We start from the raw sequence: 17,111 nt of genomic DNA on the forward strand, positions 1-17,111 counted from the left end.
GACTTACAGATGAGGACAGTGGAAGCAATCAAAAACAATAAAAAGAGCAATGATATATAAGTGCTATAACAAGTCTCAGTTAGGTTAACACAGTACACCTAGAATGGCATTTTAAATAATATAATATAAAGAAAACAAATAGAATAAAAAAAGAATAGAGCAAGCTAGTGTTAGAGGTCTTTACACATACACACACACACATACAATTGCATAATTAATGAAAAGAAAATAGAATATAAAAAGATTAGAAAGGTAGTTAGATTTTTTTAAAGAATAGAATTAGAATAGTGAGTGTTAAAGGGTCAAATAAAGATGGAAGAGATGTGTTTTAAGCCGATTCTTGAATTATTAATTAATTATTATTATTAATCTATTAATTAGCACAGTAACAAGATCGGCAGTTTAAGACATTAACTTGTAAGCACGAAACACAAGATACTTCTCTTTTCAATATGAATAAGGCTTTATTAGATAAATCTAAGACATATAAACAAATCTAAGACATATAAACTAATCTAACACATAAGCACACGCACTCACACATTCACAGTTGCAGGTACATAGAAAGTTAGAAAAGGATGAGTTTAATAGAAGGAAAATGTGAAATCCCAAGTTTACAGCAATACTTGAAATTGCATAGACATGAACAACCATCAATCACTTAATTAACCCTGGCATTGAGTTCCTCAATTATATTAAATACACCAGTTTGGTTCCATCTGAATGTATGTTACTTGTGTTGACTATATGTAAAGGGGTTCCCTTTGTTGTTGTCATTGAAAAGGTGGTTTCCCGAGGTTACTGATTGGCTGGAAGTTCAGTAGTCGCTGAAGTGACGTCTTGGGAAGCCCGTGGTTGGTCGTTGGCTGACGATGCAGAGTTGTGTGGGCTGGTTGAAATTTCAGACAGGAACTCGAGGTCAGACTCGGAGACACAGTGTTACAAAACACGAAACTCTCAACGGAAAAGAAAATAAAGTAAAAGAACAGAAGTAAAGTTTGACGAGACTAGGTGGTGTTTCTTCTTATGCCTAAGTAGCATCAGGCGTGCAGGCTGAAGCACGCTGGAACAGCACTCAAAGAATGGTAAAAGTGATGACTAAAAGCCAAAACTAAAAAGCAAAAGGTAAAAGCTAAATTTTATGTAGTCCTGAGTATTTAAACTGGCCTTTTGGCCACACCTCAAATGTTGTCTTGACCAATTAGATATTGTCTTTGCTCGGGGTATCATAAATCATATGTTATCTTATCAATCACGTGGTCAGAATTTTGCCGCTCTTGCAGGGTATAATTTTGGACATTATTCCTATAACAAGAATATGATACATTTGACAAATAACTGATGTTTAGAAATGTTTCAAGCAAGAAGATTCAAACACACACATACTAAACATGAATATGAATCCGTAATATATTCAATAGTTATTAAAAAGACATACACAATAAGAAGTAGAAACATGATAGTCAAATGTGTGGGTTACATATATGATATGGAGTCAAGTTTTAAGTTCATTTTGGTGCATCTACTTCCGAAAAGGCAGTTTCTGTTCCATTCTTTGACATAAGGACATTCTGAGGTTAAAAGGTCCCCTTAGGAATTTCAGTCTGGTTCTTTTCTTCTACTGTAGGTGGGGGGAAGTCAATCCAAAGAGCTTGTGATCTTGATTACTATGTGGGTTTACATGTGCTGGTCATGCTGTGCATTTCTTTGACCATCAATCTTGATTACTTGCCCCAAATTTGAAAATCTTTACGAATTGGAATTGTATATAATATAATCTTTTGTTCTATGTTGAAAGCTGCAAGTTAGTGGACTTGCTTCTGACTTGTGGTGCTAGGAATTTATTTACAACATCCTGTTGTCTTGAGCTTTTCTGTGGAATTCGGCTCCTCATGTTTCAACCATGCTCCCGATCGAATCTTTAATTTGTCTGGTTCAGGTCTGATAAGCTACACTTGTTACAGTATAATTATACATTTAAGTAGTGAATAATATTAATATGTACTTACTATTACTAATATGGTTTACAGTTAGTTGCATGTAATTATACCTAAATTACTTTTAGTAAATAGTACTTTTACTTTTTACTTTTATTAATTAATAAGTATACTGTAAAACATTACAGTGAATTTAAAGGTAAACCTGTTAAATGGTTAACGGTAAATTCCCCTACTATATACGGTGAAACACTGTATTGGACATTAAAAAAGACCATATAATTTACAGTGAATTTCCATAAATTGACATTCCTAGAATTCTCTGTTACATTTCAAATGTGATGTTTTTTTTCTGTTGTTGTTTTGTTGTTAATATGTTATTATTCAAAAGCTCATGCTTTATCATGTGACTTTCTTTTGACCACCTGCATTTGTATTACAAAGTTACAAAACAGATTTCAGTACTTCAGTAGGAGACTGTAAAATTAAGCGTTACCAAAATGTATTATAGTTTCAACTTATATGAAATTAAGTTATTTCAGTTGTAGTTTAAATTTGGCAAAAATGTACTGCTGGATGTACGTTTACTGCCAAATTTCATGTCATTTCTATGAAACTTTATTATTTAAATATATTTGTGATTATACATTTAAAATAACGAAGTTGCAGTTTAATAAATGTGAAATATATATTAACTTGAAATGTAGTATTGAATTACACAATACAGTGAAAATACGAATTAAGTACTTTACATGTGCTTTAGCACGGTTAGTAAATCAAAATAAGTACTTTAGTACATAAAAATAAATGTACTTTAAAATATGACAAAACTGTATAAAAAATTATTTGAAATGTACATTAAAGTAAAAATTTTAATTTGACATTATTATAAAGTGCACATTTTAGAAACATACTTAAGTGTTAACAAACATTGTACTCTCTTTGCTTATCTGTCCCTTTTTTTATTAATATAATAATATCTGCAAGTATAGATTTTTTAAAATATGCTATTTGAGATTTGATCTACACTACAAGTGCATATTCAATATAATTAAGCACGCTTCATTTTCACAAGGGATGATCAAAAAAAAAACCTTCAAGTACATGAGTGTTTTTTCTAAAGCAAGTGTTATTGCTTAGGATTAGGCATCTGGCATTCTTCAGTGCATAACTCATACTATAATTTTTTTATGATTTTATATCTCTGTTAGGTTGTGGAGTGGTGTTGTTCCAGAAAAGTGAAAAGTTTTGAGAAAGAAAAGTTGAACAATCATGTCAAAATCATGTCAGCAAAAGTAATTTACAATTGAACCTTATTATAATTTTACCTTTAAATTTTTCATTTATTTATTTTTTTGTTTAAAGGGTTAGTTCAGCCAAAAATTTAAATTATGTCATTAATAACTCACCCTCATGTCATTCCAAACCCGTAAGACCTCCGTTCATTTTCGGAACACAGTTTAAGATATTTTAGATTTAGTCCGAGAGCTTTCTGACCCTCCACTGAAAATGTATGTACGGTATACTGTCCATGTCCAGAAAGGTAATAAAAACATCATCAAAGTAGTCCATGTGACATCAGAGGGTCAGTTAGAATTTGTAAAAGCATTGAAAACACATTTTGGTCCAAAAATAACAAAAATTACGACTTTATTCAGCATTGTCTTCTCTTCCGAGTCTGTTGTGAGTGCGACTGCTATGACTGTTGACGTACGACGCTGCTGACGTGTTTTCTGGTGCGTCCAATAACAAAGATAACACATCAGCAGCGTCTTACATCAACAAGATGAACGGAGGTCTTACAGGTTTGGAATGACATGAGGATGAGTCATTAATGACATAATTTTCATTATCAACTAACACTTTAAGGCTGTTTATTTTTTGTGTATTAAAAATGTCCTGCTGTATGTTGTTTTAGGGCTTTGTTTGCCCCCTCATGTCTTTGCTACACTTTGATTACCAAAACGTAAAGACATGCAGGCACCCTGAGCCATGAGACACACTAATCATGGGTGAGCTCATAAGCCTGCATTTGTACACTTGTCCATCAAGATGAATTCTAGGTGTCACCAAAATGTCACCTCATGATTTCACGCTTAATTAATTGCCACTCTATGAGAGCAGCTGAGAGAGCAGTGGGACAGATTGTATTGCAATTTTTTTATAATGTGCAATAAAAAATCGTTCACAATAAGACCAAGAGCATGCATTTAGAAGGTAAAGGTCTAATGTCTAATTTTTCTTTCCTTTAGTAATTGGATGGATTTCCAGATCAAGAGGACATCACTCTCTTGTGCTTTGCAGTGCTGGGACAGAAGTCTTCTTGAGGCTGTTAAGAACAGCAAAACGTCTCTAAAGGGCTGTCACTTTCATCTCATTGATAACTGCCAGTTGCCACAGTGCAATTCAACCTGTCCAGACCTGATTGACCAAGCCACACAACAGGAGATGACTCTGCTCCATGTGCTGGCCAGTATGGGCTTGGACCTGCAAAAGCTTGGCTTGGATGTAAGCAGAGATATTTCAGCCAGCAGTGGTGGATAAATTAGCATTAGATAGCTGTGGTGTTCTCATCGACACAGTTCACCTAATACACATTTTTTTAGAGATTGTTCAGTGGCTTCATCTCTGGCTACTTGCAGAGATGGATATGAGATTGTCTAGTAAGTAACTGGATTTCAGTACAGACAGTCTCCCTTTACAACCGTGTTCTATCAACAGGATTGATTTTTTGTTTCTTCAATCGAGTGACTCCAGCTAGACACAGTTAATCAATGGTTATTAAAACCATTCATCTAATTCATCACTTCAGTAAGAGAACTGGTGTCTGGAATCAATGCAAAAAGAGCTGAATTTACTGACTCTGCACAAGGACATTTAGAAGAATGTTTGTCTTTCTATCACATTCTGGAGAAAACCAATGAGCAGTATAATAACTACAGCTGATGATATAAAAAAAGTGCAAGAAACCTGAACATTGCAGTAACCACATTTACCAAACATCCTGTCACAAAACTTACTCTTTGTTGTATATCTTAGTTAGTTCATGCTGTTTTAGGACATTGTAGTCCATTTTGCAGACAAGAATCATAAAAATTACACATTGATATTAGTGAATTGAGAAATGTTGTATCTGTATAATTTAGCCTTCTATATGAAAAAGAAATGTGCAGTTATTGACAGCCATCTTCAAATTTCCTTAAAAATGTATCATACTATCCAATTTTTTTGATATTTATAGTTGGTAATAACACTAATAAAATAATACAATTTTTAGACAAGTTATCTCAGTGTGTGTGTGTGTGTGTGTGTGTGTGTGTGTGTGTGTGTGTGTGTGTGTGTGTGTGTACCTGGTATTCACTATGTTATGGAGACCAAATGTCCCTACAAGAATAGGAATACCAGGAAAAACCATTATGTCTATGGAATGTCCCCAGAAACCCAACATGTGTGTGTTTTACTGGAATTAAGTGTTTCGATTTGCCTAAAGATCACAGAGGAACCAAATGATAAACATCACTATAGGTTTCATGAGTAGTTTTTTTGGTTTATGATAGAAATATGACTGACAAGTTAAGTAACTTGCTCAGCCCTAATAGAAATAATGAAACAGAAGAGAGCAAATGCTGTAAACAGTTTGGCTCTGAAGCTCTGACTTTGTTTTAACACTAGTAGGTGCTGTCAATGGCTTTCATGGTTCTTGAATGCACCTTTCCTAAGCTGCAGGAAATACTGGATTCTGGAAGAATACTGTCGAGGATGTTGCAACGGGAAGGAGCGGTTACCAGTGTGAATGAGGTGATTTCCCAATGACGGGTAAGATCCTCTTCTGGCCAATAGGGGACAACCTAAGGGGGTCACCGCCACTGGGCACCTGCCCTGAAGGGAGGTGTTATATCTGAGATGGTAGTAGAGTTGAGCGGATGCTTGATAGGCCTAGAGCATCATTAATGGGGTACTGTAGGAAGTACAGCAATCTGCCTCAAAAAATGTGAGCTCCTCCAGACCTGATAGCCAGCAACCGCATTCCTTGACGGCTTGCTGTGACAAGCATCCACAACTTCAGGGATCACACCCTGAGGAAAAGAAGCGTTAATGGCAATGGGCTTTCAGGAACCATCTGAGACCATGTGATGACAGCCATTATTTTGAGACAAAATTTCTTATGAGACTGAGATGATATTGAACTAATATGTCTTTATCATCGTTTTTACTCATGCAGGTCATTAGGCATGGCATAAGATGATTCCAAGATATGGCGGTGGCTAAAAATTAAGACTGCTTTTGCTGAATAAAGAGATGGTTTAGATAACAAAGGTTAAGGGAATTAAGCATTTAAGGTAAAAATAATTTTAAAGAAATTATATTAAAAATATTATTTTGCACAGTGAGAGAGAGAGAGAGACTACTTGAGGGGAGACAGGGATAGTGCTCTGCTTCTCTTATCAGCCTGCTAAGCAAGAGTAACCAAAGCAAAGCAATGATTTTAACACCCAAAACAACCCAGCTGATTTTTCTCAAAATAAAAATCATTAATGAACAGGCAAACTTTGAGACTAGATAAGAGACTAGGTACAAACTAGGTAAAACTTGCAGAAAAATGTTAACTTTACAGCTTTCCGATTTAACACCAAAAGCAAACCCTGAATATAAGCTGTTAAAAATATTTTTGTGTTTAGTATGCACGCATGAGGATGACTACTGTATATTTTGGGGGACAATTATCTTTATGTTTTGTGTAGATTGTGTCACTAACCTCTGGAATGAGTGTTTTATCATTACAGATGTGTTAAGTGAAATGGATTTACAGAAGTCGATAATTCTGAGTGAAACTAATGAAAAGACAATGCCGAACATGGGACGAGCTTTAAGTGGATTGGTTATCCAGCTCTGTCTGCTACTGGTAATAATGACGTATTTTGTCTTTTATAATGCTGATTTAAATCACTCTCTGGATTATGTATAAGAGTGTTTATATGATTGTATTTGTGAAATTAAAGATTGCCGTCCATAATGGGTTTAAAATCCATGCCTAAATTTAAATGAGGGTCTAAATTTTAACAAGTTAACACTTTGTTATTCGAATGGTAAAGGTAAATATTTTAGACTTGATGGCAGAGAAACAGTGACACATTGGCTAAGTCACTAACCAAATTATCCAGAGAGCACCCTCACATAAAGAAAGGCTGATGTGAAGACAAAGGAGTGAATAGTTAATGTAATATGGGTTAAAAGCAAAAGGAGCTGTAATGCTATGTGGGTCCACAAGGTTTGAGTGATAGGTTGGTTTATGTAGAACAGAGATAAGTTGAACAAAAATTTTGGATCTGCTGGCTAATCCGTTGATGAAGGAATACCATAACAAGTGGTTTGAATTAATTTAAATAGCAAAACAAAAATGATTGTTTAAACAACACAATTGTAATAAGCTCTATGGAGCTGCTTATGAACACCTGTCAAGTCAAATCAAAATTTATATAGTGAACACTGACAGGGCTTTTTGATAATGTATACCGTTTCAAAACAGATTTACAGAAACTGAGCATGTCTCTTTAATAAATATTTGGCCGTTTAGAACTAAGCAATAGTATTGTTCATTAAGTAATAGGATTGGGAAATCTGTCTGATATTTTTCAGTTTATAACCATTTTCATTAAATAAATATCACTGGCAAATAACAAACATGAAATAAGGGTTTTGAAGACATTGATCAGGTAGCTGACCTGTAAGCATTTCTAACTGACAAAACAGTGAGAACTAAATTGACTTTATACAAGGTATTGAGGATTTGCTTCTGAATGTGTCATTAATTTAGTTTGAGTACAGTAATATGGTTTGATAATCTACAAGATTTGCATTAATAATAATAATAATAATAAGGCAATGAGTATGATTAACAGTAATGGCATGATATAAAAATGCATGCATGACAACAAGTTAGTTGTATTTTTGAAGTTAAACATTTTGATACTTAAAATGTAATTTCAACCAAATGTTGTTAACATTGAAAAGTTTAGGTTTATGGTTCATGAATGTTTAAACAGCATGAGAACTGTGCTGACTGCAAATGGATCCGTGGTGAAAGTAAAACTTAATGAAAGGGTTATCAAGTAATAAACTAGGAACTGTTTTAGGAAATAATGATTATGATTATTTTTTTATTTTATTTTTAAAGATGGCTCAATATTGGTCTTACCTATTTTTGTTTTGTTTATTTTTGGTTAGATCATCATTTTGTTTTTAACACCAAAATGGTATTTAAGATGGGAGTGAAAGGGTATATTGGATTTTCAATCCCTATCATTGCACCATTGATTGGAAATGATAGATTTTCATAAAATAGGGGTATCTTCACTGGAATTTAGGTTATAAGCAATGTCTGTATTTGGTATCTGTGAGGTGACTGAGGGTCTGGCATATGTCAGGAATGCAATAACAGTGGTTATTCATTTAGTCCAGCTTCCAGAGAATAATATATATATATATATATATATATATATATATTATTCTCTGGAAGCTGGACTAAATGAATAACCACTGTTATTGCATTCCTGACATATTTAGTCCAGCTTCCAGAGAATAATATATATATATATATATATATATATATATATATATATATATATTATTCTCTGGAAGCTGGACTAAATGAATAACCACTGTTATTGCATTCCTGACATATGCCAGACCCTCAGTATATATACGTTTATTGTAATGAGTTTGTTTTACGATATGACCAAATTAACCAAAAATCATCATAATTGTGTATGTGATGAATACAAATTCTTGAATCTTGAATAAAAAAATACTGAATTTAGTATTAAGGCTGTTGGATAGAGGGTTGTTTTAGAGTGCAAGTGTGAAGTGGCTGTAGTAGGAAAAGAGGTATTTACAAAGTTATGTTGATGAAAGCATATATGGATGGAGGACACTTTTCTAGGTAGAGGGACACACAGAATGATTCACTGCAAAAGACAAATTTTATTTGAAGAAAGACTAGTGCAAGTGCAGAAATAATGGGATTAAGTAAGTAGATGAATGTGTATGGGAAGCAAGAATGTATATGGGAAGTATTTTGTACAAAATAATGTTTATTACTAGAAATGTCAGACAGTACCAGAGATGTTAAGTATATGCACCTGCTTAAGTTGACCAACAGCCTGCATTATTAGCATGCATCACAACTACACCTGACCTCATTTGCTAGACCAGACGTGGGGTATTGGACCCCACATTGGTCTAAAACGGGGGACTGAAGGAGTGGATGCCGAGTTGCTATATCCTTCATATTGATATTAATTATATTATTACATTATTTCTTGTTTGACTATTAATCAAGTTATGGCAAGAGTGAAACCTATGTGCTCTTATGAGATATTAAAGAATCCTGCTTTATGCTGTACTTCTACTCTTTAAGATGATGACTTCATAGTATGTGAGTAATGAACCATACTGATAAAATTCTAGGTAAGGCCAGGCAGACTTGAAGTTCTGATATGTTTTCTTCGTATGTGTGTTAGTATCTGTCTGTACAGGGAGAAGCTCAGACATTCAACTGACAATGTCCAGCATATCAGATATGCATCTTTAGAGAGTTTATCTAGGTTTTGGAACCGATCAGAACTTTGTTGACTTATACATTGACGCAATTAGTATCCTCTGTCAGGGTATAATTCTTGTTGATTTTGAGTTGTACGCAGAGTGGCCTACGAACTCCATCAAGAGTACTGAAGCTGACTTCTGCTGATGAAACTGCTAACCATGTTCTTCAGTAAATTTTTCTTTAATTGAATGCATCTCTGACTCCTGGTCTTCATTCATCATATCTGTTCCTTGGGTTTTAACTGTACAATCCCCTACAAAACAATTTAGGTTTTCTGTTGTTGGATGTAAAAATCAACAGAGCAGTTGTCAATTACTACCGATATCTGAGCCGCAGAGGATTAAGGTTATGTTCATTTTTGAAGGGAATGCGTCCATCCCCTATCTGCCTAAATACGTCTATGTTGACACGAATAATTAGTGATCCAGCTTTACCTAAGGGTTTTTTATTAATCTATGCCAATCGCATTTCCTAATATGTGATAGTTAGTAAGTTTCAAGGCTGAAGTTTAAAATCTGCTCATCACCCCATGGAAGAGAGGGGAAGGGTCAGCAGAGCTCATTAGCATTTAAAGCGACGTGGACTAAAAAACAGCTTGCTGAAAACAGAGCATGTTGTTGTTTTTTACACTACTATTGAGAAATTTTAACCAAAGTATGTTATAGAATTTTAATAAAGACCCTAAAAAATCACAGCAACTTGTGTTGCAAAATCTGCATCTGATGACACCTTTAAAAACGTGGAATCTGGAATCTGAAGGGGAATTGCATGGTAGCAGCTTTACATTACAAAAACACTGTGGTTAGATGACTGAACTTATCTGTGTGAAATGTGATTCTTGCTCCAACCCAGAATGATTTCCGTCTTAATTTTTGTGCTTAACCACAATCTCACCAGATATCTGATATCAGATATATTCTACTCTCTAGTTTATCTGTATTGTTGCTTTCAATCATACCACAATCTCATTGAAAAAAATAACTAAAATCAACTGAATTATATTCCAGACCAGAACATTTTGGAGTGGAATTTCAAGACTTCTACATTCTTGTGCAGTTGTATTTTCTAGGCAGATACATGTTTTATAAATGCACTTTGTTATATTTCTTTAAAGGGGAATATTGTTTTAGGCTTGATGTCAATATCTGGCAGATCTGCAAAGTTTTGTTTTCCATGCAACTTCCTAAAAGACTCAAGTGGAAATTTTGAGTGGTAGTTTCAGGAGTAAAAAAAATTACCTTATGTTTTCACATACGTGATTAAGCGAAGACATGACTAAGAAACTTCCCATATGAGTTAGAACACATGTTGATACAGGGGAATTTTATTGTTACATCCATGTATATAAAAAATTCATTTTGAGAGGAACACAACGGTGAGGGAAATAGACCATATGTCATAGTACAGAAAAGCCTGGTTTCCTGTTCACACTAGTGAGTAGTTTGACTAACGGTCTGAGGTCTCTTAAGGTTAGCTTATTGTGAAACACAAACCCAACTATATTTTACAGAATATGTCAAGTGAATAGCTAAAAGACTGAAATGAAAATAGAAAAGATAATTTGTGCTCACATCCCTGATAGGAGTATATTGCATCTCTTGGCTGTTCTCTGATTCAAATGTTTTTTGCATAAATGGATAAATGTACATATTCATACAATGTAGTCAACATATTCATTTGCAAACTTTAACATGCTTTTGCTAAGATAACTGACATGCTGGCCGTAAACTAAAGAGCAGCTTTGCAAGCGTTGCCTTATCTCACATACAATATAATAGTTAACTGGAATTCTATAATGCATATGTAATTTGTAAGTAATAATTTAAATGCACAAAAGAAATCCTTCTTTATTTTAATAAATAGTAAATACCTAATAAAGACATACACTTTCTTGATTCTTAATTGGTTTAAAAAGTTACCCTAAAATCAGAAAAGCGTTCGTGGGTTTCTTGGGTTTGAGTTTGCTTGCCTCCAACATTTTACATACCAAGATAATTTATTGTGGTTTTGATAGGGTACATCTTCCTGTTTTGTATTAAACCCACAGTCAACTCAGACTCTATGAATTGCAGTAACATACAGATATAGAGCGATACCTATCAGTGATCATAGGCCACTATTTTAAAGTGCACATGCTTGCGTGCACTTTGGCAAACTTTCCGTGTAACAGCATGCATTGGTTTGTTTTTTACTAGAGGTGGTTTGAGAAAAGGGAACTTGCATTGCTGTGTTGGTTTTTTTCAGATTTTGGGTGGGGGGATGTGTGCTCCATCTCTCTCTCTTTTTCTTTGATCTGTCTTTGATGAACCTCAAAGCTTGATAGCTACAAACAGTCTATGACCTGCATTTAAAAAATACAAGTTGCCTTGCCTTTGTCTAGATTATCTTGAGTGTAACATTTTTGTTTAGTCTTAATTTTTATGACATAATATTTTTTAATCTACTGCATATATATATATGTGTGTGTGTGTGTGTGTGTGGTTGAACCTTAAGGCCACTTATCAGTCATGAACAAAAAAATAAAAATCCCTGCAAACACCAATGGTTTCTGTATAAACAGGTGATTGTCCGGGTGATTGTACAGGTGAAGTGTACAGGTGAGGTTTATTCACAGTTTGAGTGGGCTAACTACAATAGTTCCTTCACTACGCAAATCACCTGAGTTGTGGCTGAAACATGTCTTCCTGCTTAGGTCTCTTTTCCTGGCAGCAATGTACACACAAACCCACAACTGCACACGTGCAGCAGTGCATCTACCTGTGCAGAGCTGAAACATGGTGGGGGAGGGGAGGTGGAAGTGTTGCCACTGATTGAGGTAAAGGAACTTTAAAAAACCAGAAGAGGTGGGAAACCATATAAGATGAATTGTTGTTTTATAGAATGCGCTCATTTATAGTCTGCACTTTTGTTCAAGATTTTGACAGAACTTGTAAAACATTGCAGAATAGTCAGAGTAAACCAGGAGTTCTGTGACATGATACAAAAACCATGCTTTCTTATTATCAAAAAAAAAAAACATCTCTTTTTTTATGTCAAAGTCAAAGTCAAAGTCACCTTTATTTATATAGCGCTTTAAACAAAATACATTGCTTCAAAGCAACTGAACAACATTCATTAGGAAAACAGTGTCAATAATGCAAAAATGATAGTTAAAGGCAGTTTATGTAAAATATTATATCTGGGTCTTCATAATAAAGATAAAGCATCTAAATTTAAACCCTATCAACACTTGGGTCACATTGTGTAAAACCATTTGTCACAGTACCATAGTGTATCAGTATCTAATAAATTACTATTATATTTTCAAAACTCACTTTTTACGACAGTGGTTAAGAAATGAGGAAACGAAATTATAAGCAGACAGTGACAAAACTAAAAGATTACAAATAGATAATACATTTTATTTTTAATTATTACTTGTTGGTTTTATTTAATGATTAGCTGGTAAGTAATTAAAATAGGATGAATTTAATAGACGCAACTTTATGGTTGTGCAAAAGTAAAAAATAGAGTTGTTTTTCATGAAACACTAAGCAGGCTGTGGTGAAAACCACAGGTCTTGGATTCAGAGTTAAAAGTGGTGCTTCACCTTTAACACAGCAGATGCAGTGCTCTCAGAATCACTGTGTTGTTAGCAGTCCAGGCGAAACATTCAGAGAGAAAGTCTTCAACCATGCATGCATTTACCGGTAAGCCTAGACATTAATCTGTTGAATTACACTGTTAAATGTACCAAAATGCAGTACAAATGTACAAAAATGTAAATAATTCATTCAAAGAAGAGAAAGGATAATGTTTTATTTTTTTTAAAATTACAAATAAAAACACTTTATTTGTTATTTGTTCTATAACTTTCTGAAAAATTTGGTTTTTCATTGACAGTTTTTTGTCCTTTGCTGCTGATGTGGTCGTGCCAAATAAAGGTAATTAATGAATTAATCCAAGACAAACTACACTTACCTTTCATTTTAACTTCTAAGTCCAGAGAATAGTTCACCCTAAAATGAAAATACTGTCATCATTTATTCATCCTACTCACAGTTTCAAACCTGTAGGAGAGACATGCTTTTGTGGAACATAAAAGAAGATTTGAGGGCGAATGAAAAAATCAGTCTCCAATCACTTTCACTGCGTACGTTTTGCCCACAGTGAATGTGAATAGTGACTGGGGCTTTCAATCTGACATCTTTTACAGGCTAAAAAAAGGAATCGTTTGCAATGAGTAATGCACTTGTTACAGTATTCATTAATCTTTTTTAATGTTAGTTTATGTTAGCCCGGGTCCATTAAATAATATCAACAGATTCAACTTTTAATATTAAAAGTGTATTATTAATGTATAATGTATTAGTAAATGTTGAAAATAACACTGAATAAGATTAATCAATGCTTCTGAAGATGTCTTTTTCATTGTTAGTTTATGTAAAATAATGTACAGCTAATGGAACTTTATTGCAAAGTGTTTGGAACAAGATGGCAGAATTTCCATTTTTGTGAGAACTATTCATTAGATTTCTGTAGGGGCTAAATCCAACCTTGTATAGTAGAATGGGGTTCTCAAACACTTTACAGCTAATCTCTAATCAGGAATCATGTACAGATATAGACTGTCTAGAGGTGGTAGATTTATGTAACTCATTTCTTGAGAGGTTTTTGTGAAGCTTCTGCATTACCTTTATTTCAGAAAAGCTGGTCCAATGAGACTACTGACAGCCATTTGGGAGAAAACTTAACAACAGAGTATGAGTATTCCACAGAGCCCGTGGATTACAGCGAGCTTGAACAAATCTGCGATAGAGGCTCCAACCGTTCCTTCCGTTCGTGGTTCCTTCCCACTATCTACACGATCATCTGCTTCATGGCCCTCGTGGGAAACTTTCTGGTCATCCTAACCTACCTTTACTTCAAGAGGCTGAAGACAATGACTGACGTCTACCTGCTCAATCTAGCCATGGCTGACCTGCTGTTTGCAATTTCTCTCCCCTTCTGGGCAGCTAGTTTCATGAGCAAGTGGCATTTGGGTCTGTATCCATGCAAAGCCATGTTCACCATCTACAAGGTCAGCTTCTTCAGTGGCATGTTCCTTCTCACCTGTATCAGCGTAGATCGTTATTTCTGCATAACAAAAGCCATCTCTGCTCATCGCTGTCGCTCCAGTGCAGTCTTTTATGGACAGGTGTCTTCTCTAGTAACCTGGGTGATGGCAGTGATCTTTTCAGTCCCAGACATGGTGTTCTCTGAAGTTAACATCAATGGCACTTGTACAGAAAATGGAAACAACTATGAAGCCTACCGCATTAAGATGCTGCTAAGTCAGATGGTCCTGGGTTTTATACTTCCAGCAGTTGTCATGGGGTTCTGTTACATCTGTATCATCAAGACCCTCATCCAAGCCAAGAACTTTGAAAGGAATAAAGCCTTCAAGGTCATCATTGCAGTGGTATCTGTCTTTGTGTTCAGTCAACTACCCTACAATGTAGTCATGGGAGTGACCGTTCAGGACACAACGGATTGCAACAAGGACAAGAGTCGTCTTTATGCTATGGATGTAACCAGAGCCGTGGCCTTCTTGCGCTGCTGCGTAAACCCCTTCCTGTATGCCTTCATTGGGGTAAAGTTTCGCAATGATCTCCTAAAGCTACTGAAAGACTTGGGATGTATCAGAAAGAGCCACCTCATGTACACCCACTGTGGTAAACGAAGATCATCTTTTGGCCTGGATACAGAAACCACAACAACGTTTTCCCCCTGAATGCTCCTATCTGTTAATGAACAGATTCCAAGACAACAAAAATGTTTTACCAATTTACTTTGTTACATTGTGGTAAATAGCTTCATAGCTTCATTCAGAGCTAACCACCTGTGGAGGACTGTGTTGTGACATAGACTGACATACTGCAAATTCTGCTATGCAGTGTTACTAGTGTCTTACTGTACAAAAGCTTCCTGCTTTTTTTCATTGCTCTTTGAGAGAAGAACTGTCTCACTCTGTACGATATAACCATTTTGTGTTCAATATCTTGTTCTCGATATCAATGTCTATACTATAGATTATACATGCTTTCAAAAATAAGACATCTTTAAGGCTAACTATCCAATAATATGTGGGAAAGTTAGCAGCAAAATCCTCTGTCATGGTTGGAATTCTTTAAAATATTCATTTTCTTTACTCTGTCTGAGATGTTATGAAACTAAATAAAAATACATTTTCGGAAATGACTGACTTGGGTTTTGTGTGTTAGAAACATCTGCACAACAAAATAGTTTCACCCTCTTCAGTTGTATGCTTAGGTACAAAATATATGTAACATTGAAACAAAAACAGAGGCGAGCCCATTTAAAGGACAAATACATCTAGAAATTACTTACACAGAACATTTTTCACTATGAACTACTGCATCCTTCTCACCCCCTTACTAGATGGTGAAGAAGACCTTTATACTCATTTGCCTGTGGTCACATTAAGTACTATGTACTATTAGTTATGTGTGTGGTTGTGGTGAGTCTGTGTTACACTTAAAGTACCTTGCTTGCAGAAAAGTTATATACAGCTCAATTCTGTTATTCAATTTTAATCACTGGCAAAAAAAGTGGGGTGTGGGGTTAAATTACACTTGTAACATATGTTACTACAGAGCAAAGTTACTAAAGTACAAAAAAGGTACTAAGCTGTCACTGGGGCAGTACCTTAAGTTACAAAAGCTACAAGGTACCGCTTTATAACCTTTTTTACTCCTAAATGGTAGGTATTAGTACTTTAAAAGTACATATTAGTACCCAACGGGCAGGCTGACAAATGAGTACCTTTTGAAAGGGTACTGTCCCAGTGACAGCTTTGACCTTTTTTCTGAGATAATATTAAAAGATTTTTCAGAGTTTGGAACAAGATGGCATAACTTTCATTTTTGTGACAACTATTTATTGGACTTCTGGAGGGCTTCTTGTTTATCTGCACACCTAGTTTTAAATCCAACCTTGTATAGTAGAATGGATTTCTCAAACACTTTACAGCTAATCTCTAAAGAGGAATCGTGTACAGATTTAGACTGTCTAGAGGTTGTAGATTTATAGGATACCTTTTGCTGAGTAACTCATTCCTTGAGAGATTTTTTTAAAGCTTCTGCATTACCTTTATTTCAGAAAAGCTGGTCCAATGAGACTAATAAAAGCCATGTGGGCGAAAACTCCACAACAAAGTATGAGAATTCCATTTCTATAGGCTATTGAAAGAATATTCAGAATATTAAGAGTTGTGTGCTCTGCTTGCACTCTTTAAGCTAAACAGTGTAAATGCAGGGTCACGGTTATTTTCACAAATTTCAAGATATTATATTTTACATATGCACACTTTGCTTTTGGATAGTCATTAGTGAAGGGCTTAGGACTTGTCTCTAAAGAATCTGAACTGAATACCCATGAGCAAGGAGATCCAGGAAATCTCAATTCAGAAAGTGCTATTTGTCACAGGACAGGGTGCCTTCCTGGCTCCCTCTGCTGTCTATGTTGTCATGTCTTTTTTGGTGGCTCGAGACCGATGCAATCTAGAAATCAGCACTGATCTGGCGGTGCAG

At 35.0% G+C, this 17,111-nt stretch overlaps 1 protein-coding gene across 1 annotated transcript; it reads left to right on the plus strand.

Annotated features, from left to right (window-relative positions):
• The first annotated feature begins 13,144 nt into the window (after positions 1–13,144).
• LOC132151359 (C-C chemokine receptor type 7-like) lies at positions 13,145–15,747 on the plus strand. The gene is made up of 3 exons (XM_059559459.1): positions 13,145–13,229; positions 13,423–13,463; positions 14,225–15,747. The coding sequence occupies exons 1-3, from the start codon at positions 13,214–13,216 to the stop codon at positions 15,290–15,292; spliced, it is 1,125 nt and encodes a 374-aa protein (XP_059415442.1). The 5' UTR covers positions 13,145–13,213; the 3' UTR covers positions 15,293–15,747.
• The last annotated feature ends 1,364 nt before the right edge of the window (positions 15,748–17,111 follow it).

Source organism: Carassius carassius, chromosome 10 (assembly GCF_963082965.1).
Source record: "Carassius carassius chromosome 10, fCarCar2.1, whole genome shotgun sequence".
Lineage (NCBI taxonomy): Eukaryota > Metazoa > Chordata > Actinopteri > Cypriniformes > Cyprinidae > Carassius > Carassius carassius.

What these genes read in the sequence shown, in the direction of transcription:
- LOC132151359 (XM_059559459.1), top strand. An exon ending in TGTGGTCGTGCCAAATAAAG is followed by an intron (nt 13,464 to 14,224) that starts GTAATTAATGAA and finishes CCTTTATTTCAG; the next exon opens with AAAAGCTGGTCCAATGAGAC.